This window comes from Myxocyprinus asiaticus, chromosome 7, assembly GCF_019703515.2.
Source record: "Myxocyprinus asiaticus isolate MX2 ecotype Aquarium Trade chromosome 7, UBuf_Myxa_2, whole genome shotgun sequence".
In the NCBI taxonomy this organism is placed as follows: domain Eukaryota; kingdom Metazoa; phylum Chordata; class Actinopteri; order Cypriniformes; family Catostomidae; genus Myxocyprinus; species Myxocyprinus asiaticus.
Genome location: NC_059350.1, coordinates 31642425 through 31666567, shown reverse-complemented (window position 1 = coordinate 31666567; position 24143 = coordinate 31642425). Strand labels below are relative to the sequence as shown.

The window sequence follows — 24143 nt, the reverse complement described above, 5'->3', positions numbered from 1 at the left end:
GTGCTGTTTGCAATGGGCACGCAGTCACCGGCCTCTGGACGGGTCTGCGGCTGCGTTGGTACATCAACTGCCTCGAGTTACTGGCAATTCTGCTCGCCCTGTGGAGGTTCCAGCCGTTGATCCAGGGCAAGCACGTGCTAGTTCGGACAGACAGCATGGCAGCGGTAGCATATGTCAACAGCCAAGGTGGTCTGCACTCCCGCTGTATGTCACAACTCACCCGCCGTCTCCTCCTCCGGAGTCAGCAGCACCTCAAGTCGCTGTGAGCCACTCATATCCTGGGCAACCTCAACGCTACAGCGGACACGCTGTCACGGCAGGTTTCCTGCAGGGGAGAGTGGAGACTCCACCCCCAGGTGGTCCAGCTGATTTGGAGTCTATTCGGTCAGGCACAGGTGGACCTGTTCGCCTCCCAAGAATCCTCCCACTGCCCGCTCTGGTACGCCCTCACGAGGCTCCCTTCGGCATAGACACACTGGCACACAGCTGGCCCCCTGGCATTCACAAATACGCGTTTCCCCCAATGAGCCTACTTGCACAGACTCTGTGCAAGGTCAGGGAAGACGAGGAGCAGGTCGTCCTGGTAGCACCCTACTGGCCCACCCAGACATGGTTCTCGGACCTCACGCTCCTCGCGACAGCTCCCCCCTGGCAAATTCCCCTGAGGAAGGACCTTCTTTCTCAGGGACAGGGCACCCTCTGGCACCCGCGCCCAGACCTCTGGAATCTCCATGTCTGGTCCCTGGACGGGACGCGGAAGACCTAGGTGGCCTACCACCTGCGGTGGTAGACACAATCACTCAGGCTAGGGCCCCCTCTACGAGGCGCCTGTATGCCTTGAAGTGGCGTCTGTTTGCTAAGTGGTGTTCTCGACACGAAGACCCCCAGAGATGCGCAGTCAGATCAGTGCTTTCCTTCCTGTAGGAGAGGTTGGAAGGGATGCAGTTGACGGTAAGTCCTTAGGGAAGCACGACCTGATCATCAGGTTCCTAAGAGGCGCTAGGAGGCTGAATCCCTCCAGACCGCCCCTCGTTCCCTCATGGGATCTCTCCGTAGTTCTTCAGGGCCTACAGAGAGCCCCCTTTGAGCCTTTGCAGTCAGTCGAGCTTAAGGCACTCTCCCTGAAGACTGCCCTCCTGACTGCACTCACTTCCATCAAGAGGGTAGGAAACCTGCAAGCGTTCTCTGTCAGTGAAACGTGCCTGGATTTCGGTCCGGGCTATTCTCGTGTGATCCTGAGACCCCGACCGGGCTATGTGCCCAAGGTTCCCACCACTCCTTTTAGGGACCAGGTGGTGAACCTGCAAGCGCTGCCCCAGGAGGAGGCAGACCCAGCCCTGGCATTGCTGTGTCCAGTGCGTGCTTTGTGCATCTATTTGGATCGCATGCAGAGCTTTAGACTCTCTGAGCAGCTCTTTGTCTGCTTTGGTGCACAGCGGAAAGGAAGCGCTGTCTCCAAGCAGAGGATCGCCCACTGGCTTGTTGATGCCATATCTATGGCATATCTCGCCTAAGACATGCCGCCCCCGGTAGGGCTACGAGCCCATTCTACCCGTGGTGTAGCGGCTTCTTGGGCCCTGGCCAGAGGTGCCTCTCTAACAGACATTTGTAGAGCAGCGGGCTGGGCAACACCCAACATATTTGCAAGGTTCTACAACCTCCAGGTGGAACCAGTTTCGTCCCAGGTAGTGGCACGCAACTTAAGCGGATAAGCCCGGGATAGCCGGCCGGGTGTATCGCTTGCACAAAGCGCCTTCCACCTCCTTTTGAGCTGAAGACGTGCGCTGTTAATTCCCAGTAGTGTTCACAAAACTTGTTCCTGGTCGACTTCCTCCGAGCCCTGTGGCAGTCGAGTTTTTGGAGAGACTCACTGCCAGCCCAGTACATGTGCTAACTAAGAGCCCAGTTCTGGGGTAGTTGCTCTGCATGTGGCGGTTCCCTGTAAGGCTAACCCCATGCGATCTATATCTTCCGCTAATTCGTTTCCCTGCTGGTAAACTGTGTCTTCCTTGGGCAGAGCCCCTCTGCCCCAGTCTCCATGTTGTAGTACCTCCTCCCCCATTGGGCAGGATCTATCTTGAAGGCTCTCCACATGGTTGGAAAGACCATGTGACGTATTTTTCCACTTAAATATCCCCTCCTCTCTGGGGTGAGTTGTGGTCTCCACGGTGTCCTCCCCTTGGGAGGGACACCCCCCGACTAGACCTGGCGGCCCAGTCGGATAATCCCCCTTCTTTTTTTAGGGAGTGGAAAAAGAGAAGGGGAAAAGAGGCCACGATTGGGTTAAGCCCGTCTCTATCTTTGGGTAGTCGACTTGTCCCCAAAAAGGGCCGTTTGGCACTCATAACTGCGTTGGGGGAGGCTACGTGTCGACCTGGTGTGCTGGCTATGAGGCACACAGCAAGTCTGCCTACCACACACCGCCAGTTCAAGTAACACAGTTCAGCCTTGTAGCGTTTTGTATAGGGACCCCTAGTGTCACTACATTGACACCAACGTCGAGTGAGTGACAGATAGGGAATGTCATGGTTACTGGTGTAACCTCCGTTCCCTGATGGAGGGAACGAGACGTTGGTCCCTCCTGCCACAATGCTGAACTACCCGCTGAAATGGCCGGACCTTATATCGGCTCCTCAGCGTAAAACCTGAATGAGTGGTTGCATACCAGCTCCTTTTATACCCGTATGTTCGGGGGAGTGGCATGCAAATACCACTCGCCAATTTTCATTGGCCTTTTATCAAAGACCAGAGGTGTCTCGGGCTCCCAAGAGTGACCCCTAGTGTCACTACATCGACACCAACGTCTCGTTCCCTCCATCAGGGAACGGAGGTTACACCAGTAACCATGACGTTTTCCTTCAAAGTGCCCTGTGAAGACATTATTTATTCATGTCTTCATGTCGCAACACCTGATTTAACAAACTGTTACGCACAAAGAATGACTCTGATCTGCCCATTTAGACTGAGACGCATAAACAAAAAGGATATTTTATTCTGATTTCAAACTACCTACTAATGTGGTTTGGATTAGGCTTGTAAAAAATTTCAGATTCATGTGTTTTTCTCCTGATCAGACTACAAAAACCTAAACTGATTTGGGTCGGATAGGCCAAAAAATGTTTTCTGCCTGTATGAACATAGCCTTTGTGTGTACTACCTTTGGTCATGTGACATAGCCATGGAGCGGATTCCAGCATCACATCCTGGGTACGAGAATAGCTGTTTGAGATCATGAATCTGCCACACAGAAAGAACTCCTCCATCTCCTCCAGAGAGCAGATACTGTCCATCTTTACTCAGCAACATTGCCTAGAAAAAGAAAAAAAAAAAACACAGAGGACAGTCAGTACTTCTCAAAATGGAGAGGACAGTCTATATACAATAAATAGGAGAAACAGCCAGCAAACATTTCACATACTTAGTCAATATTTTTTTTTCTTCATTTTTTAAGTCAAAGCCTGTGTGTACAGACACAGTTTGGGTTAATGTAACTCACAAACTTTAATCAGATTTTTTTAAATCCTTCAGTACTATGAACTTTGGATACCTTTCACATATTTTTGGCTTTACTATTAACACAAAAGTCTCAAATTTACCATTTATGTCTAAAATACTAGAAAAGGTAGTGTCTCCCCAACTATATTCATTTAAAAAAAAAAAAAAAAGGGATCTGTAAAGATTTTCAGTCAGGATTTAGGCCCCATCATAGAACAGAGCAGGGTTTCCGTTAGCCTATAATTACCTTTTTTTTTTACCGTTAAAATGTCTTAATTTCCGACAAATTCAAACGTTGTCGGATACAATGTCCAGTGGAAATATTAACAAGATTCGTCAGCAGCACCTTTAGCTGATGCCACAAATGTACAGTATGACACCATGCCAATGACAACAGCGCTTCGCTGCCACAGAGGTTTAAACTTTCACGAGAGCTAGCGAAGTCCAAATCTGCAACTAAGCGTGTTGTATCCTGCACACTGGAAAAAGCAGCATGTGTTCCTGTTTTGCATACCTGCAGTGAGAAGCTTCTCACTTCATAATAACTTCAAAACAGCCTTGCGTTGTCATCTTCTGGAGAGAAGGACACCAGGTTCATGTGAATCTCAAGTTGTAGAGAAACACTGGTACCTACTGGACACATTTGACTTCACTTTGGCAGCAAAATGCTTTTGTGCTATGAAAAATTGGAGGAAAATATAAATTATTTGACATAACGTAACGATTTGTTGTTTCAATATTTATTTATAAATGAAAAGATATTTGGCAAATATTTGGTTTAGTTGTTTTGTTTGCCCACATTGTTCATGTTTTTTTTTTTTTTTTTTTTAATTAGAAGGAAATTCCATGAAGGCGTTTTTTTTTTATTATTAATTTTGTTTTTATGAAAAAGCAGCTATAGTAAACAAACGTTAATAATTAATTTGAATTGATTTTGACATTATTTGCCTATATCTCATTATTATGCACAGTCCATAGTGTTTACAGTGCAAAATAAACACAGAAATTAGATTTTTTTCTTATTTGTCCGTCAAACTTTATTATTCCCAGACACGTTGGCCAGCACCAAACTTTCTTAGCGGAAACTCTGGTACAGAAACTACACTGATCAGTGTTACAAATGACTTTTTTCATCTGACCATGGCTGCACCTCTCTTCTAGTGCTATTAGATCTTAGTGCTGCCTTTGACACCAAAGACCAAGGCATTCTCTTGTTGTTCTCTTCATCCTGGCATTCGTGGACAGGCATTAGCATGGTTTAGGTCCTATTTATCAGGCCGCTACCACTTTGTTTGTGTTAATGAGGAATTGTTAAGTCAACCTCAAATTAAGTATGGAGTGCCACAGGGCCCAGTATTAGGTCCTCTGCTTTTCTCTGGATGGCTAGACAATTCTAACAAAACAGAGGTATTAATCATTGGACCAAAAACCTATGATGCTAGAATATAATCTGTCTCTCAATGGATGTACTTTTACATAATCTTCTACAGTGAAGAACTTACTGTAGGTGTAATGTTGATAGCAGTCTGTCCTTTAAAAATCACATTTCCAAAGTCTGTAGAACAGCATCATTCCACCTTAGAAATATTGAAAGTCATGAGCTCAATAATAGATTATTGTAATGCACTACCGAGTGGATGTCCTTCTGGCTCAATAAACAACCTTCAGTTGGTTAAAAATGCAGCAGCTACAGTGCTTACTAGAACCAAGGAATATGATCAAATCAGCCTAATTTTAACATCACTACATTGGCTGCCTGATAGGTTTCATATAAATTAAAACTTTTTGCTTATTATTCACAAAGCTTTGAATAGTCTAGCCCCTTTGTACTTAAGCGACCCCCTATTGCACTATAATCCACCACATTCTAATCTCTTTAGTCAAGCATACACCTAATTTATTCCTCAGAATGTAGTTATGCTGCATTAGTCAGGTCTACCGGAACAAAACACTTCTTTTATTCTGTAACTCTGCTTTAAAATGAAGTGAATGGCACCCAAACAAATATTATTCCATTTGTTTTCCCGTCTTATCAGACCAGTTAACAGAGCCTGCCAGGCCCAGCTTTCCTACAGCCCAATGTCCCACTCCAATCACTATGTTTTGTTGAGCTATGACTACTAACTGCAGTCTGTGCCAGTCAGATAGCGAGGGGCGCTTCGATGATCACTGTCTGCTTTACTTCAGTCTATTATGGTGGACTTCACGGAGGATGACCTGCTGCCAACTTCAGCCGTAAAGGACCCCTGACCTTCTGGTGGCCTTTCATGTTGCCTGATGATATATACCACTGATAAGCATCTGATGGGCTGTTTAAATGATTTTTGGCTCAATGAATAAGCTCTTTGTAGAGGGTGATGAACGTCTGAAGCATCCGGCTGGCATGTGATTAGAGGGGCTTATTGACACCCCTGTGGACCTCAGAGTGAGCGTGCCCTGCCAGAGACTGCCTCATCCAATCAAAACCCACACAACCCCTTCTCTATCCCAGCATGCACGGACAGCCTGGCGAACAGTCCGTTTCTTAACTGCTGTAGCGGTGGTATCCTGTGGCGAATGGAAGACAGAGTAAGAGATTTATTCTGTTCATCTGGTTTTTCTGTGTGCATATGGGCTGTGTAACACTTTAGAGGTCCCATGTGAAACCCAGATAATATAGAACAGCAAATACACTGGGCTCTTTTATTCACAAGACACACACACACACAGCAATCGGGATGGTCCTATCACTTTTGTAGGACAGGACGCTGTAATGGCACAGTGTATTCACAAAGTGGCTATTAAGTGTCATATATTCGACTAAATATATAACTTTGACTAACTGCATTAACTGTTTATTTTTCTTAAATGGAATGATTAATTATTTAAAATTCAATACTGTCTTCGCATGTATAAAACAATGCATTAAACGGCCATTCAACAGGTGATGTTCACCCACAGCATAATCTAAAACAAGCCAGAGAACTTTGACATCATGTATCCACAGTTTTCCTGACCAACCACTGGGCGGTTCCATGATGATTCTGATTGCTGCTGGACTGTTTTCTAGTTTCGATCTTCATAAGAAGCAATGTAAAACTACTGAAATTAGTGATCCAGACAGAGAACAACCATCATTTTAAATGTTAGCCTGGTTGTAGTAAAAATGAGTTCAGACTCAACTATGGTTATTGGCTGTCACAATAACTCAAAGTAATTAATGATATCAATGTAACTAACCTTGGGTCATTGCTTTATTTCATCCACCCACTCCTAAAATTTTGACAAATGAGGCACTGTCAAAAGATGGTCATCACGACTCTTTTTTTTGTTATTAAAATTTTTTATTGATTCTTAGTGAAATATGGAATAAAGTACACACAGAATCAACTTAACTCCCATTATAATGTTGTGCCTCATGTGCTCAGAGAGGAGACAAAGGCAGGCCTACACACCATCATATAGCCTGACTGAGGCCTATAGGAACACTCAAAGCCTGATAACACGAAAACAGCGCCAAAATCAAGCCTTGCTCACTTTACACCTAGGTGTGAGATTCTGAAGGATCGAACTCTCAACTCCTATTGGATGAAATGCACAACATAACGCATCCCTCAACCACGATGTCATCGAAAGTATAAAACTCCAGAGATTCCTCCTAAGCTTGCTTCCAGCAACAGTATGCGCCGTGTCTAGTTGCAGCCCTGCTGCTCCCAAGTGTAGCCTCAATGCCCAAGGAAGTAACGTACATACCTGAACTTTGACCATACAATCTCAATCTTGCTAGACGAGCCGAGATTCTCCGAGTTCCACCAAGCACGCTAACGGATACGAAGGAGACTGCCGAGCAATCCGCGTCTCACCCTTTTGCCTGCAGAAGTGAAGAAAGAAGATTTCTCTTCCTTCTTCAACCGAGTCGACTTCGCTGATTTCTCTGCCAACCCGCCGAGAACCAGCCGCCGTACCGCCCGCCGACAGAATGAGGAAAAATTAGATTTGCTGTGTTGTCGTCCAACCACATTGGGCTGTTTGTGCATTTCCGCCATCGCGAGTGAGACCGGCACACTAAGTTTATTCATTAACGAACCAACAACCGCTGCGGACGGATTAGGAGCCGTTCACCGTGTCTCTGAGTGATAAAACTAACGGTTGCCGTCTCTCCCGCTATCGCTAAACCGGCTTCGGTGCCGTCACCCTGTTCTCTCTTTCTCGTACTAACCACACACACACGACATCTCACAAACATACCCGCACACACATTTGGTGAACAGATATCTTGGCAATAGAGCCCAGCTTTGTCCCTAAGTTATTGTACCAGCAGAGACACATGTTAAACGGGCAGACGCCATTAATCAGTCTCTCCGCCCACATTCGCGGCCACATTCTCTGGCTGGAAACCTTGCGTGATGCACTCTCCACGAGAGCCATGCCCGCCATTTTGTGCACTCCTTCTCTCCTCACACACACATACACCCATTCACACACACACACGCACACACACACACACACACACACACACACACACACACACATCTACCCTCCTCTCATGTATTATAGGCCTATCTGTTACCATATCTAATCATGTTACTGTTTAGTTTGTAGTTGGAAGATGGAAGTTTATTGACTGCATTGTATTGATTATTAATTGATATTACTGCATCAATAAACTTTGATATACTTTAAAAAGAAGTGTTTTGGTATTGTTCTACATGCACCTATGCCAAGGGCTGGTAGGGGATGTCAGTGCTCGGATTTAAGCCTTCATTGTTCCCATTTTGAATGTCGATGTTCTCCAAACGTCGACTTTCCTAAGAGAGCAATCGTATATTGAGACTGCTATACTGTCTGGTTATTAGTCCCTGATTCCAGAGTGTTGCCCCGGCAATATTAATCTGTATTAATATTCTATTGATTTTGATAATTGATAGTTATCTTTGATGATTGTTGATTTGAAGGATTAATACATTAATGTTGATTTTAATCAATGTTCTATTGATTTTAATAATTAATAATGATCTTTGATAATTATTAATTATTGCTAATAACCAAACCCACTCCTGAACGAAGCCCCAACAATATTACACTCCCCAACCCCACCCTGTCCCTCAACAAATAAATATCCCTGTGGTCAAAGCCTAAATTACACCATGCACACATATAAGCAAACAAACAAAAGAAAATATTTGAGAACATAAAAAATATAAAAATCAACAAACAAAGAGAAAATAAAGAATTCCACAAAGAATAGAATTTACAATTCTGTTACTCTTCATATGGTCCTCACTGAGAGCCCTCCAGAAAGGCCAAATACCTGTCCCATTTCTTACCATACGTGTCTATTTTGCCAAGCTGTTTATATGACATATTTTCAAATGCCGCCACCCTACCCAATTCGGTGAACAATTATTGAAAAGAGGGAGTGCCAATTGACTTCCATCCTCTAAGATTTATCTGTCTGCCAATAATTACACTAGTTTGGACCAAGCTTTTTGTATATTTGTCACCTACTTTAATGACTGCCCCATCACCCTAAATACATAATCTGGGGCAGAATAAAATCTGACTATCTAAAACCTCACAGATAAAATTCTGGACTCTTACCCAGAATTCTTGAATCTTAGCACAGAACCACAGAGCATGGGTCTCCATTCTCCAACTGACATCGCCAGCAGGTAAGTGTGTCTTTTAGACCAAGCCTAAACAATTTAGGAGTCCAGTAGAAACAATGCAAAATCTTAAACTGAATAAGGCATACCCTTGCATTCCTAGACATAGTTTTAATATTTTTTTAAATCCTTTCCCACTCCCCATCCTTCAATACAAAGTTTACATTTCTTTCCAGTAACCTCTTAAGAGCAGTTAAAGCCCCGTCACCAAGACTCTGAATCAACGAGGACTCTTTCCAAAGGCTGTGAGCACCATACAGAGAGTGTCTGCAGCTTTAGGGGGCTGTGTACTACCACCAAAAATAGCACAAAGTAGATGGCGCAACTGTAAATACCTGAAAAATGTATACCTAGAAATCCCAAATTGCTGGTTATATTTTCAAATTATCTCAAAGCTCCATTTTCATAAAGGTCACCAAGTGTAGCAACACCCCTCTAAATCCATTCTTTCCAGCAAAAGGGGGACTTGTTAATACATAATTTGTGGTTTAGCCATATACTTGAGGAAACATTTAGGTAAGTATCAGAACTGAATATGCGAGAAACCTTTGTCCATACTGAATGTAAATGTGAAACAATAGGATGCATTTTTGCTTCTCTAGGCAAGTTAATAGAAAGACTTTGCAATGGTGAGATTGAGACAAGGACCGCTTGTGCAATGTTGCAGCAAGGAGGGGCTCTCTCAGGTGGAAGAGTCCAATGGGCCAGGTGTCTGAGATTAAAAGCATAGTAAGAAAAAGATTTTTGGGGGAGGGCTAAGCCTCCTTTGTCAATTGGTCTATGTAACTTATTGAAATGCAACAAAGGTCGTTTCCCATTCCAAATAAAAGACTTAGATATTGTATCAAATTGGTTAAAATAAGAAAGAGGAACTTCTAGAGGGAGAGACTGTAGTAGATAATTTAATTTAGGGATACAATTAATTTTGATAACATTGACCTTCCCTGCCTATAGACAGATGTAATGAAGCCCACCTATCCACATCACACAAGAACCTTTTCATTAATGGGTCAAAATTAACTCAAACTAAATCTCTCATATTTGCTGGAAAATGCTTAAATACCTAATGCCTTGCTTGGGTCATTGAAATGTGGCAGGTTGGAAAGCCGTGGCAGGGCAATATGCTGTCAGAGCAAGAGCTTCCGATTTAGATCAATTCACCCTATATCCTGAAAATTTGGAGAAAGAATTAATAATTCTATGGAGGCTAGGCATAAAGCCTAGGCATAGAGACCCTTTTAGGGTCGGAGAAAAGAATAATATATCATCTGCGCAGAGTAGATGTTTATGCACCACACCTCCTGCAATAATGCCAGGAAAATTCTCTTCTTTTATTATTGCTGCTGATAATGATTCCAGGGCAAGACAGAACAATAAATGGGAGAGAGGACAGCCTTGCCGGGTTCCCCTACCAAGAGAAAAGAAATCTGAAATGAATCTATTAGTTTGCACTGCTGCTACCGGTTGCTTATAAAGTAACTAAATCCAACCAATAAAAGTGTTCCCAGTTCCCAAACTTCCAAAATCTTAAAAAGGTAGTCCCATTCCACCATATCAAATGCCTTCTCAGCATCAAGTGAGATTGCAGCGATGGGGGTCTGATCATTCGCTACTGACAACATAATATTTATAAAATATATAATATTATCAGAAGAACTACAACCATGTATAAACCTCACTTGATATCTATATGTATAATTGATGTAATTACTCTGATTAATTGATTAGCCAGAATTTTAGATAATATTTTTACATCTAACTGGATCAGGGAAATTGGACGATAACTTTTACATTCATTTGGGTCTTTTTTAAGAATGAGACCGATCAGGGCTTATGTCATGGTTGGTGGTAGTTCACCTTTCTTTAATGACTCTGTGTAAACTTCTAACATAAGTGGAGCCAGTTCTGTGACATAAGATCTAAAAAATTCTGTGGCAAAACCATCTGGCCCCGGTGCCTTACCTGTTGGCAAGGCTTTAATTACCTCAACAAGCTCCAATAAAGTCAATAAAGTCTTTTTGATAATTCATCAATTTAGGAAGTTCTAATGGCTCTACAAAGTTGCTAATATCCTTATCGGAAGATGTGGAACTATAAAGCTCAAAATAGAATTGTGGCGATAGGGGTGTGGCCGAGTGACGGCTGTGGAGAGCGAGGCCGAGAGAGTGAGTATGGTAAGGATTGACACCTGTGGGAAATCACCTCTAACAGCTGTTTTGTGTTTGCAGTGAGAGCGGAGAGGGATTTAAAGGGCAATCCAGACTGTCAGAGAGAGAGAGACATACAAGCCTGACTGTGCATGTGATCAGCAGTGCTGAAAAGCAATTAGTGTGTGAATACTGAAAAGTATAAAAAAATAAAGAATTACGAGAACTGTTCACCTGGCCCCCGCTTCCTCTTTGAGAGAGTTCAAGAACCTTGTCACACTGGTGCTGAAACTAGTGGTCAACCGATATGGGTTTTTTATTGGCTGATGCCGATAACCAGAGAACAGGGTGGGCAATAGGCCGATACAGTCACACAATTTAATATAGTAAATACCAAACATAAAATTGCTAAAAAAATAAATAATAATAAACTGTTATTTAGCACTATATTTATTCAATTTCACACAAAACAAATTTATTGTATTTTAAATGGAAGATAACAGTTTCTTCAGCTTTATGTTTAGTCATCAAATTTTAGTAATTTATTTGCACATGAAGAAATTGTTAATATATTAGGAAGAAAGAAATAACAAAAACACACAGTAGTCCAGCAACCATGGATGGCATGTCCACGTTAGCAATCGGATTTCCTAAAAACAAAACAGAATCAAACCAATTGTACATACAGTGCATAGTGAATATGACATTTACTTACAACACACGAGAAGCGCTTTTACCTTGGGCTGCATCCGAAAACGTAGGCAGCTGACTTGCTACCTTGCTGCCTAATCAGTTAATGGCTTAACTGACATCTGTTTTGAATGAATGGAACTCTTAAGGAAACTGGTCTCCGAACAATTTGAAAAGCACCTTATTTTCATCGTACCTCCATATACAGCCACCGGAATCCTCATTTTCCCGGTTTCGGACACAGCCTTGAAGTTGCAATCACACGCTTGTGCAGTTCCAGTGACAGTTTAAACGCCCTGGATCGCCTGCTTGGATTGTCACGGAGTTACCATCTTTATTTGGGAATCAGAGGAACTTCTGATCCTGATGTTTTTGATTCTGGCTTATAGAATATGCGCGTCAGAGGAAAATATTAGATGAGCGCTCGACGGGAAGAAAACGCTGGATTTTCGTGTGGTTCGTGAATTACATCTTTTTAAACGAGATATCTGCATATTTGCAGATGGTATATATTAGAAGTATTATTGATATTTGCCTTTTATCATTGGAAAAGTTACAGGGAACTGCTGAGGAGAGACTGTTAGAATACATGCTTTAGAGGTTAATAAATGAGCGCTCCACAGAACGCTGGATCTGTTGAAGTTGTGTGAGGTTGGTTTATTACATCTGTTTAAACGAGATATGCACATATTTGCAGATGGTATATAATATACTTTTATTGATATTTGCCTTTTTTCATTAAACAAGACAGTTAAAAGTTATTAGATAGTTAAAAGTTACAGGGAACTGTTGAGGAGAGAGAGGGAGAATGAAACAGGTGAGCACTTTAACATTATGAGCTCAAACGCATCTGCCGCGGCTCTGATATGTGGACCGTTTAAATGATACTGTGTTGCACCCCGGTCTATTATTGTAGTAACACGATGGCACGTAACAACAAAATGAACCGTGCCTGTTCGTTTACATGTCTCAGATGCTTCACATTCAAGCAGGTGATTTTCGGTGCCCTCAAGAAAAAAAACGGCCAAACGGGAAAATTTATCGGCCAATGCCGATAATTTAAAAAGTCCGAATATTGTCCGATTTATCGGCCTCGGCAATATGTATCAGTCACAGGTATCGCTGCTGCGGAGTCCTCGCCGCTGGGAAAATCATCAGGTCCCTCCAACAGGCCCATGGAATGAGCAGGAACACCACTTTGAGGTGCTCCTTCAGGCCCAAGCAGAGGACCGGTGTTCATTGCAGAGCTTGTTGCCCCAGGAGGGGGCTTCTGCCATGACCCCGGCAGCAGCAGGTCCACATGTGATGCTCACTAAGATGGGAGCTCAGGACAATGTGGAATCATTCCTGGAGCTGTTTGAGTACAAGACCAGAGCGCAGAAATGGCCACGAACACAGTGGGCATTCCATCTCTTGCCGCTGCTGACCGGGGAGCCACAACTCGCAGCCCAACATCTTCTGGTCACCAACCTCCTGGACTTTGCTGATTTGAGGAAAGCCATCCTGCAATGGGTCGGCCGCAGTCCAGAACAACACCGCCAGCGATTCCGCACCCTGACACTGAGCGAGGTCGGCTGCCCGTTCGCCTTTGCACAACAACTCCGTGAAGCCTGCCGATGGTGGTTGCTGGCTGAGGAGGAAGGTGACGCCAATGACGTCATCAACCTCATGGTGCAGGAACAGTTTATCTCCCGGCTACTGAGAGGAACAGCGGAGTGGGTCTGGTGCCACCATCCTGTGTTGCTGGATGAAGTGATCCAGCTGGCCGAGGACCATATAGCAGCATATCTGGGGGCTGGCGAGTCCTCTTCTCTCTCTCTCTCTCTCCCCCCTCCCCCTCTCCTCATCCTGTTCCTGTTCCCCGGAATCAGGGAACTCCCTTACAAATACCGGTTCCCTAGTCTTGTGGGCCGCTCATATTGTCGACTTCCCATAACCCTCTCTGTTCTCCCCCACAGGCTGGTGAATCCGCTGCCGTGGGTGTGGGCGTGAAGTCTAGGCCAGTCTGGTGGAGTTGCGGAGAACCTTCAAACCAAACTCCATTCACCAAAGCTTGATTCAATCCGAGGCTTTGGATACAAGCCGGTAGGTGAAGGTAAGGTGTGTGCATGGGGATATTCAAGATTACCGGTTAGTGACGGTCATCATTCAATTTCGAGGACAAAAGCGTAGTGTCAATGCTATGGTTAGTCCCCGCCTCACCCATCCACTAATCTTGGGTATGAATTGGCTGGCATGTACTATGTTATTGAGGGAAATTTGTGTGGATGGCCGAGCGACGTCTGTGGAGAGCAAGGCCAAGAGAGTGAGTACGGTAAGGATTGACACCTGTGGGAAATCACCTCTAACAGCTGTTTTGTGTTTGCAGTGAGAGCGGAGAGGGATTTAAAGGGCAATCCAGACCACCGGAGGGAGAGAGAGACATACGATCCTGACTGTGCATGTAATCAGAAGTGCTGAAAAGCAATTAGTGTGTGTATACTGAAAAGTATCAAAAATAAAGAATTATGAGAACTGTTCACCTGGCCCCAGCTTCCTCCTTGAGAGAGTACAAAAAACTTGTCACAAGAATTCTTTAAAGACTTTATTAATATCTGTGGGAGAAGTAAATATATTGCCTCCAGAAGACTTCACTGAAGGAATCGTGGAAAAAAACTCTCTCTGTTTTATGTATCTGGCAAGAAGTCTCCCTGCCTTGTCCTCTGACTCAAAATATGTCTGTCTTGCCCTGAATAACCCAAACTCTACCATCTGTGACAAAATAGTATTGTACCTATACTTGAGCTGAGTCAACTCTCTAAGACCCTTGGGTGACATTCAGTGCTACAGCTCTGTTTCAGCACTTTTAATACTCTTTTCCAATTCTATGAATTCCTGTGCTGTGATCTTTTTAATGAATGAGGCATAATGTATGATCCGCCCCGTAAGAACTGCCTTAAGCGCCACCCATGCCACGCCCACAGAGGACACCGAGGACCAATTGGTTTCTACATAAGCATTAACTTCTATCTTTAACATTTGTTGAAATGTTGGGTCTTGTAAAGGGATGTATTAAAGCGCCATCTATACTGGCGGCCAAAAGTTTGGAATAATGTACAGATTTTACTGTTTCGGAAGGAAATTGGTTCTTTAATTCACCAAAGTGGCATTCAACTGATCACAAAGAATAGTCAGGAAATTACTGATGTGAAAAACAGCACCATCACTATTTGAAAAAATTAATTTTTGATCAAATCTAGACAGGCCCCATTTCCAGCAGCCATCACTCCAACACCTTATCCTTGAGTATTCATGCTAAATTGCTAATTTGGTACTAGAAAATCACTTGCCATTATATCAAACACAGTTGAAAGTTATTTGGTTCATTAAATGAAGCTTAACATTGTCTTTGTGTTTGTTTTTGAGTTGCCACAGTATGCAATAGACTGGGATGTCTTAAGGTCAACATTAGTTCAAAAATGTCAAAAAAGAAACAGCTTTCTCTAGAAACTTGTTAGTCAATCATTGTTTTTAGGAATGAAGGCTATACAATGATTGAAATTGCCAAAAAACTGAATATTTCATACAAAGGTATCATACAAGGCTCTAACAAGGACAGAAAGAGATGTGGAAGGCCAGATGCACAACTAAACAAGAGGATAAGCACATCAGAGTCTCTAGTTTGAGAAATAGATGCCTCACATGTCCTCAGCTGACAGCTTCATTGAATTCTACCCGCTCAACACCAGTTTCATGAACAACAGGAAAGAGAAGACTCAGGCTTTATGGGATGAATTGCAAAAAAAAAAAAAAAAAAAAAAGCCACTTTTGAAACAGAAAAACAAAAAGAAAAGGTTGGAGTGGGCAAAGAAACAGACATTGGACAACAGATAATTGGAAAAGAGTGTTATGGATCTTAAACCCATTGCGCTTTTGTGGGATCAGCTAGACTAAAAGGTGCGTGAGAAGTGCCCGACAAGACAGCCACATCTATTGTAGGTGCTACAGGAAGCGTGGAGTGAAATGTCACCTAGGTATCTGGACAAATTGACAGCTAGAATGCCAAGGATCTGCAAAGCTGTCATTGCTGCACGTGGAGGATTTTTTATGAAAACTCTTAGAAGTAGTTTAAGAAGTTCTGAACATTTTTTTTTTTTTTAATTGTAATAGTCATTTTTGTTATCTTGACTATAAATTGTGATCAGTTGAATGCCACTTTGGTGAATAAAAGTGAAAAGAAAGTATTCTAGAGTAAATCTTATGAACTGATGAAAAAAGGTGCAGTCCCTCCTAGATGGGTTCAGAAGTCTCCAAATGTCTATAAGACCAATATTTTTACACATCCTCTGTAGTGTCAACGTTGCTCTAAAGGGTCTACACACCTTTGCATCACTATGATCAAGAACCGGATCCATTAAAAGATTTAAGTCTCCACCAAAAACCATATCATGAAGGATCCCAGCAGCTTGTAGCTTACCCTAAAGATCTATAAATTTCTGATCATCAGCGTTAGGTGCATAAATATTAGCCAAAATCAGATTTTGCCCCTGTATTTCAACCAAAACAATAATGACTCTTCCTAAATTATCTTTAATCTGTTTGAGACATTTAAATTGTAAATACTTACTTATCAATGCAATGACTCCCCTGCTCTTACTTGAGCCAGCACTACAAAACACATGCCCACTCCATGCCCTGCCAAGTTTTTCAGCTTCCTGTGAAGAAAGGTGCATTTCTTGAAGGAACACTATATCACATTTTTTACACTTAAGAAAAGATACAACCTTCCTTCTTTTTATAGGGTGCCTCAGCCCATTAACATTCCACATGGAGAGAAACATTTGACCTATATTAAAGTGTGACATATTGACATGTAAAGATAAACTGTGTACCCAAGGCTAAATTATATAGACCACTATCCAACATTGATGTAACCATAACATCCTTAATAACCCACAGAACAGAAATAACAGTGCATAACAGTCCCAACTGGTGTCCATCGCTTGGAAATCCCATGGTCCATGCATGCTCACAAGACTTTCTGCAACACTATTGCTACCAATAGTGATTTTTACATATATATGTACACTGAACAAAAATATAAACGCAACATGTAACGTGTTGGTCCCATGTTTCATGAGCTGAAATAAAAGATCCCAGAAATTTTCCATACACATTGATTAGATTAGATTAGGGCCTAATGAATTTATTTCAATTGACTGATTTCCTTAAATGAACTGTAACTCAGTAAAATCTTTGAAATTGTTGCATGTTGCATTTATATTTTTGATCAATATATATATATATATATATATATATATATATATATATATATATATATATATATATATATATATATATTTGATCAAAAATATGGATTCAAAAACATGGATTATTTTTTCTAAACAAAAACCGTGTGATTAAATTGTACATAAATATGTTCAATAAAATGAAAAATAACAAAATAAAATAGGCCCCAGTAAACAATAACATCGAATGCACAACGTGAGCTAATGAGCTCTGTCATTTTTTATTTTTTATGTCGTACACTATTTGTGTTGTTTTGTAAAAAATTTGTCAGAACGTATGAACTCACCCACTGCAAACCAAATCTAACTACGGGTATAAATAAAGTGACCTGACCTGACCTGAACGCACAACATGAGCTAATGAGCTCTACAGCAAGTTAACAAAGAGAGAATTTTTTTTTTTTAAAGCATCAGGCAGGAGCCAGTGGGCAGACAACAGAACAACAAACCCTCTCAGGCTGCATCAGTAAAATGCACGATGTGTAGTCTGTATTGTTGATCGAGTGCAGGCAAAGTTACCCACTCACTCCATTGATTTAATGAAGGCCATAGCTTGTCGAGGGTATGTAAAAGTCTTAAGCCCATCCTTGCCGTCAATTCTCAGCTCAGCCGGATAGAGCAGTGCGAAGCTTACCTTCTGTTGGTGCAGAAATTTTTTACAATCTTTGAATACGTCCCTCTTCGCTTGAGTCAATCTAGCAAAGTCCGGAAAAACCATGATGTTGTGGTTGTCCCAGCACAACTTGCCTTTAATCCTCACCTCTCATAGAACAAAGTCTCTGTCAGCCGACCGCAAGAATCTTGCCAGGATTGATCAGGATCTGTCACCCACCGTGGTAAGCTGACCGTAAACTCTGTGTGTGCGCTTTATCTCGAGCCGGCGGCACGCTGTCCATCAAATTCAGAATAAACTCGTCTAAAAACTTCACCATATCCTGACATTCCTTTCTTTCGGTGATTCTAATGAAACTAACATTATTATGCCTGCTCCGATTTTCCATATCCTCTAGTTTTTCCCACACCAGTTCCACATCAGCCTTGGAAGCAGGCGGGTTAACCTGTAGCTCTCTTCCGGCTGACTCCAGAAACTCGACCCCTTTTTCAACATTGTCCATTTTTGTGATCAGGGTGGAATGTTTCGCCTCTATAGATGTGATCGCTCAACATATTTCTGCGAGGCCCTCCATGTCGGTCAAGATTTTCGTCAACGCTGCATAAATGTTCGAGATATTCCGACCTACGTCACGAAGCTCGCTGCTGTCACTATCGACTGGATCTCTGCCATCTTGATCCTGTGAGGTGTTCCAACGCGTGATAGCATAAGTGCTTTTTAATGTCTCCACAGGCCGACGATTTAGAATTTTTCAACATCCTGCCCTCCCAGCACAGCTGAACAAACAAAACTATTACAGTTCTCACCAGTTAAAATTGCTTAAATTGATTAAGCGGAGCTCGCCTTTAATTGACCAACCCTCGCATAGCGTCACGTGACTCCCCCATCATGACTCTTTAATATATTGGCACAATGCTGCAACGTCTTTTTTATTTGGCAATTTCTGCTCATTTAATACACTAACCATCACATTATCCACAGAAAACATACGTCGAAGCGAGTGAAAACACTGGAGACCAGAAGACAAAAACAGGCTTCCATTATGAATAGTGGAACACTTCTGCATTCAGGAAAAAGGTGGATAGAAATGTAAATGTATAAATAATTTAAAATAATAATAAAAAAGACTGAGCAACTAAACTAAATTGTACTTAGAAGAATGTCACAGAATGTCATGACTGTCGTAGTACTATTATAATTCCAGGTTTTACATTTTCTTATGCAAAATTGCAGCCATGATGTTAGGATGTTGTAGGTGGTTGATAATGCATTGCGGGGCAGTTGCTATGTTGTTCTGGGTGGTTGCTTACTGGCTCATTTATGTCTGTAGAACAAATGGGGTGGGATGAGTTATGCACCTAGATTTAATACTTAGGGTTAGGGACTTTAAGAAATCCTTGTATGTGATGTCAAACCCGTAACCCTGATGGTGCACAACTCGTCCTCGCCTTTTGTGCTACCTCAAACTGTGCAGCTTATTGAGGATAAATGTGGTATTTTGTTTTGGTAAGCAGTCAGACTTTCAGGAGAAAAAGTCAGGGGGGGGGACCCAAGCCATGTCCAATGACCATATAATCCTAGAAACTTGGGGGTAGACTCTTTGACTTGGGACAGTAAACAACCACACACCCACAACGCATTAGCTTCATAGCAGTGAGTTTTGCATATGCAACCACCACTTACATTTTATTTCGCAAATGTAAAATATAGTAAATTATTTTATTTTTTAAAAAAAAAAGAAAAAAAGAAAAAACAGTTATCACTGATCTAAATGAGACAAATAAATGTTTTTGATGGGTTTCACATCAACAGATTAATATCACGGCCTCACTGTAAGTCAGATATCTGAGTCACGGCAGCCATTTTGGAGGATTCTGGAATCGCAGCCCTGGAGGAGACTTCTGATTTATGATTCTGACCCAACCTGGACATCTCTACTTCTCACAGACCTTTTCCAGACATGGTCCAGAGGGACCACCGTGTATGCTGGATTATGTACTGATATATTTTCTCAGACATCTTTAAAAACTACAGCAAAGGGCTTAAAGGGATAGTTTACCCATGACTTTCTTTCCTTTGTGGAACACAAAGGATATGTTAGCCAGAATGTTAGTCTCAGTCACCATTCACTTTCATTGCATTTCTTTTTAATAATAATAATTTTCTTTATTTATCACACATTATACATTTGCACATATACGGTGAAATTCTTCTTTTTCACATATCCCAGCTAGGCTGGGGTCAGAGTGCAGGGTCAGCCATGATACGGCACCCCTGGAGCAGATAGGGTTAAGGGCCTTGCTCAAGGGCCCAACAGTGGCATCTTGGCGGTGCTGGGGCTTGAACCCCCGACCTTCTGATCAGTAACCCAGAGCCTTAACCGCTGAGCTACCACTGCCCTCAACATAAAGTAAAATTAAATGGTGGTTGAGGCTAACATTTTGCATAACATCTCCTTTAGTGTTCCAATCATATGGGTTTGGAAATGAGGGTGAGTGAATGATAACAGCATTTTCCTTTTTAGGCAAACTATCCCTTTAAGCTCGGACGTGAGAAAAAATGGCCAAAATATTAATAACTACAGTCTTCACCAACAAAAAATTATCGTTTCAAAGCTTAGAAGTTCTATTTTCCAAATGCATGCAGGCATTATGACCAAAACTGAAGAAATGCTTTGAAATTTTCAGACAAATCAAAAGTATTCCATTTTGATAATTTATAAAAACAAAATTGCAATGTACATATTATTGCAATTAGTAAAAACATCTAACAGCAATGTGTCATATGTTGTTGGAAAGCTCTCAAAGAGCAGAATACAACCAGCCTATTTGTTTTACTCACAGACAAAAATATAGCGAGTAATAGTTAAGTATATTTCTTTGACAATTATGTTGGTGTTGCTTATATGCTGGTTTTTTGTGAAAATATCACATAGCATTATTTAGAGGAGGTGATTATCTTTCAAACGAGCCCACACACAAGTTAATCGAATGCATAGATCATGAGATAATCCACACAAAGCACAATGTTACATATGGCCACCAGGAGACGGCACCATGTAAATAACACAAACTCGATGCAGGCTCATTGAGTCAAAAGGCACTCATTTTGAGAAATCTCATTACTAAAATCTCATTACATGTGTAATTTTTATTTTTATATACAATTATTATGTTTTATTTGTTTGGAGAGGCTTTTGGACACATGGAGATATTTTTGGACACTATGATACATTATTTTTGTAATGCTATAACATTTGATTGCTTTGTCGTATCAACACAATTTTTTTCTCAGATACAGTTGACATGATTGAGAACATGATTTTCGGAGCCACCTTATTTACATCCTGAGATATATAATGTCAAATCAGAAACATAAGGAAAAAGAAGTTAATTTTTGCCTCAATCTTTTTGTGATTTTTCAGCAGCAGTGACTGAACTACATTATTATGAAATCGCAGAATGAGTCACAGGGCAGGGTTCAAACAGCACAAGTTTTTAATAATTAATTTGAAGGACTTTTGAACAGTAAAGAACAAAAAATGAAGGGATAACTTTAAAGAATCATTTTTTTTTCCTTGACTGTGATTAAATGAGACAGAGCTCTGGTGAAGTTCCTCTCTGTGTCATGCTTTCCTTCATCTACAGAGTTCAGATCACATTCAGAGGAGCTCATATGTCTGTACTGAGCTTTTGCTTTATACCAGGACTGAAATGAAGTGCTCTGGGGTTTGCCACAGTGTAACCTGAACTCTAATTACACACATTTCAGACACATCCAAAACTAATCAACAGAGATCACATGCACACAAATACACTCTGATACCAGCTGCTGTGGTGGTCTGAAGAACTATGTGACTGATACTGGGAGGATACTGTACTTTCACTCCTGATTGTGTTGGTGGGGGATGAGCTAGTGTGAGAGTGTGTGTGTGTGTGTGTGTGTGTGTTTCAAAGACAAAGAGCAGGAAACTTTATTTATTAGTGGTGCTTGCTAAGGCAATTATTGCTCATACTTAGGGCTAGAGATTTGAACAAACCCCTAACCCTAAGCAGGGCTTAATGGTAAGGATTTTTTCTGCTGGCCCAATTAGACAAGTAGTTCAGTTTTTTAATTGCCTGCCAATATTTTCACTGGCCCCAACACAAAAAAAATATATATATTTTATTTTTAGCAATGTATTTATGTATTTATATGTGCCAGAAACAATATTTATTTTTGTTAACTTATTTTATTTATATTATATTTTTATATTTTAAGGTATTTATTTATATTTATATAAAAGTTGTCTTTACAAATAAATTATAAAAATTAAGCAAAGCATTACTGATAGGTTTGCAATTTTTTAACACATTCTTAATGATGTTTCCAAGACTATCAAAAGCAGTCTTGCAATTACGACAAAAACTTAAAAGTTAGCCATCTAGATAATATTACATCATATTAATTAATAGATAATATAAGTTTCAATCAGCAGAATTCTCATTATACATAAAATAAATCCAGTTGTTTACATCTGCAAGGCATAAAAACACATTTACAAAATCAACAAATGTAAGCTATATTGAGTGGGCTGACGGGGCAAGTGACAATTCCGTCAACTGGCCCAAAATTCTCTCACACTGGCTCTGGGCCAGCGGGCCAGCTGTATTGTTGAGCCCTGGTAAAGTGCAAGCAATAATATTAGTGATGCTTGCTAGCTTCTCAAATTCTTTATTTCAAACTATTTATTTACTGGAACAAAATCTGTCAGTCAGGGAGTTCACAAACATTGGATATAGTCACCACTCATTTACATCTTTGTTCATAGTGCTAAATATTATTATAAATGTATAAAATAAAAGCAGTATCAGGGTTCTATAAAAAGAAATGTTGAATAATAAAGGAGTATCACATGTTTTTGCAGCATTAAAGAGGGGAACTGCCCTTATGCCTTGTTACTGCAGAGTCTACAGTTTATTGAAAACAAATGAAAGCTGGACACAATGAGGAAACTAATCAAGCTTGGAGCAGCAGAGAGCAAAGGAGTGCGTAACAGAGCCGGCCTGTTAAATGGGATGCAGGTGTGGGTATGTGAGAGAGAGCAAGAGCACCGGGGGGTGGGGGGGGAGGAGGGGGTCGGATCTGCGGAGCTCTGTGAATTTTCCCAGGCCCAGAGGAAAGAGAAAGTGATCGAGGGGGAATGAAAGAAAAAGAGAGCTTGCCGATTTTGGGACCTCTGGCCACCAGTGACAAATGTCTCCTCTCATGCAGGAGGGCTTGCTGCTGGCCATACCCCTCTCTCTTTCTCTCATATACACATTCATGAAGTACACACAGCTCATTGGCATTTTGTAGCCCTGCAGATCAAAGACTGCTCTGGGCCCTTAGTGTTCAGGAGCCAAAAGAAAAAGAGATGTAGATAAAGAGAGAGAGGAAAGCGAGAGAGAGAGAGACCGTAGGCAGATGGAGTCCAAGCTCATGCCAGCTTTTAATCACACTCTTGACAGATGACATGTTAAAGCATTGAGACTGAGAACAGGGGGCGGTAGAAAGGGACAGAAAAAAAAAGAGGTACAAATGGACTTGAGAGAGCTGCTGAACCTGTTGCCCAGGCTGGTAATAAACGACAGATGATTCCTGATTAATTGTAGAGTTTAATGGCAAAACTGGTTCTTCATGTCTAGGGCTTAACCATTAGGTTGTGAGAGAGCTTCAGGCCAAATTATGGAACTTTCACATGCTCTATCTGGTCAGTGCTTGCCATCTTGTGTTTCAATTATCTTTTGTCATACACGTTTTTATGCCTTTCAAACTTAAACATTTGCTTTCCTGTTATGTTTTGAACATTAGTGTTGTGAATTCTGAATAATTTTTCTGATATTTTGAAATATGTCACCGAATTAAGGTTATCTAGCTGGCTTTTTAAGATAAGGTTTTGTTGAAATTGCAAAGAGATTGACTTGATAATGTTGGAAGCATTACAATATTTTGCACCATACTGTTTGTCAACGCTTTTCTGTAAAAGTGTTTATAAATATATAGCTGTACAATTTTGAGCTATTAGAGCATATTACAAAATAACTGTTAATTTTTTTGGGGGGAAAGAAAATATGTTATAAAGAAAAAACAAATACTGTATATATATATATATATATATATATATATATATATATTACTCAAATAATACATGCCAGTAATCAAATAATAAATAAATAATAAACTATATAAATATATTTTTCTGAAACTTATAAAATACATTGATAAAAAAATTTTAATTTAAAAA

The 24143-nt window shown here is 41.2% G+C and overlaps 1 protein-coding gene across 1 annotated transcript in view; it reads right to left on the bottom strand.

Annotated features, from left to right (window-relative positions):
- Window positions 1-24143, bottom strand: part of LOC127443554 (lipopolysaccharide-responsive and beige-like anchor protein) — a 309792-nt gene that overhangs the window by 4943 nt on the left and 280706 nt on the right. Inside the window, 1 exon segment of the mRNA XM_051702239.1 lies at window positions 3158-3309. Coding sequence (XP_051558199.1) covers window positions 3158-3309 — 152 coding nt within the window.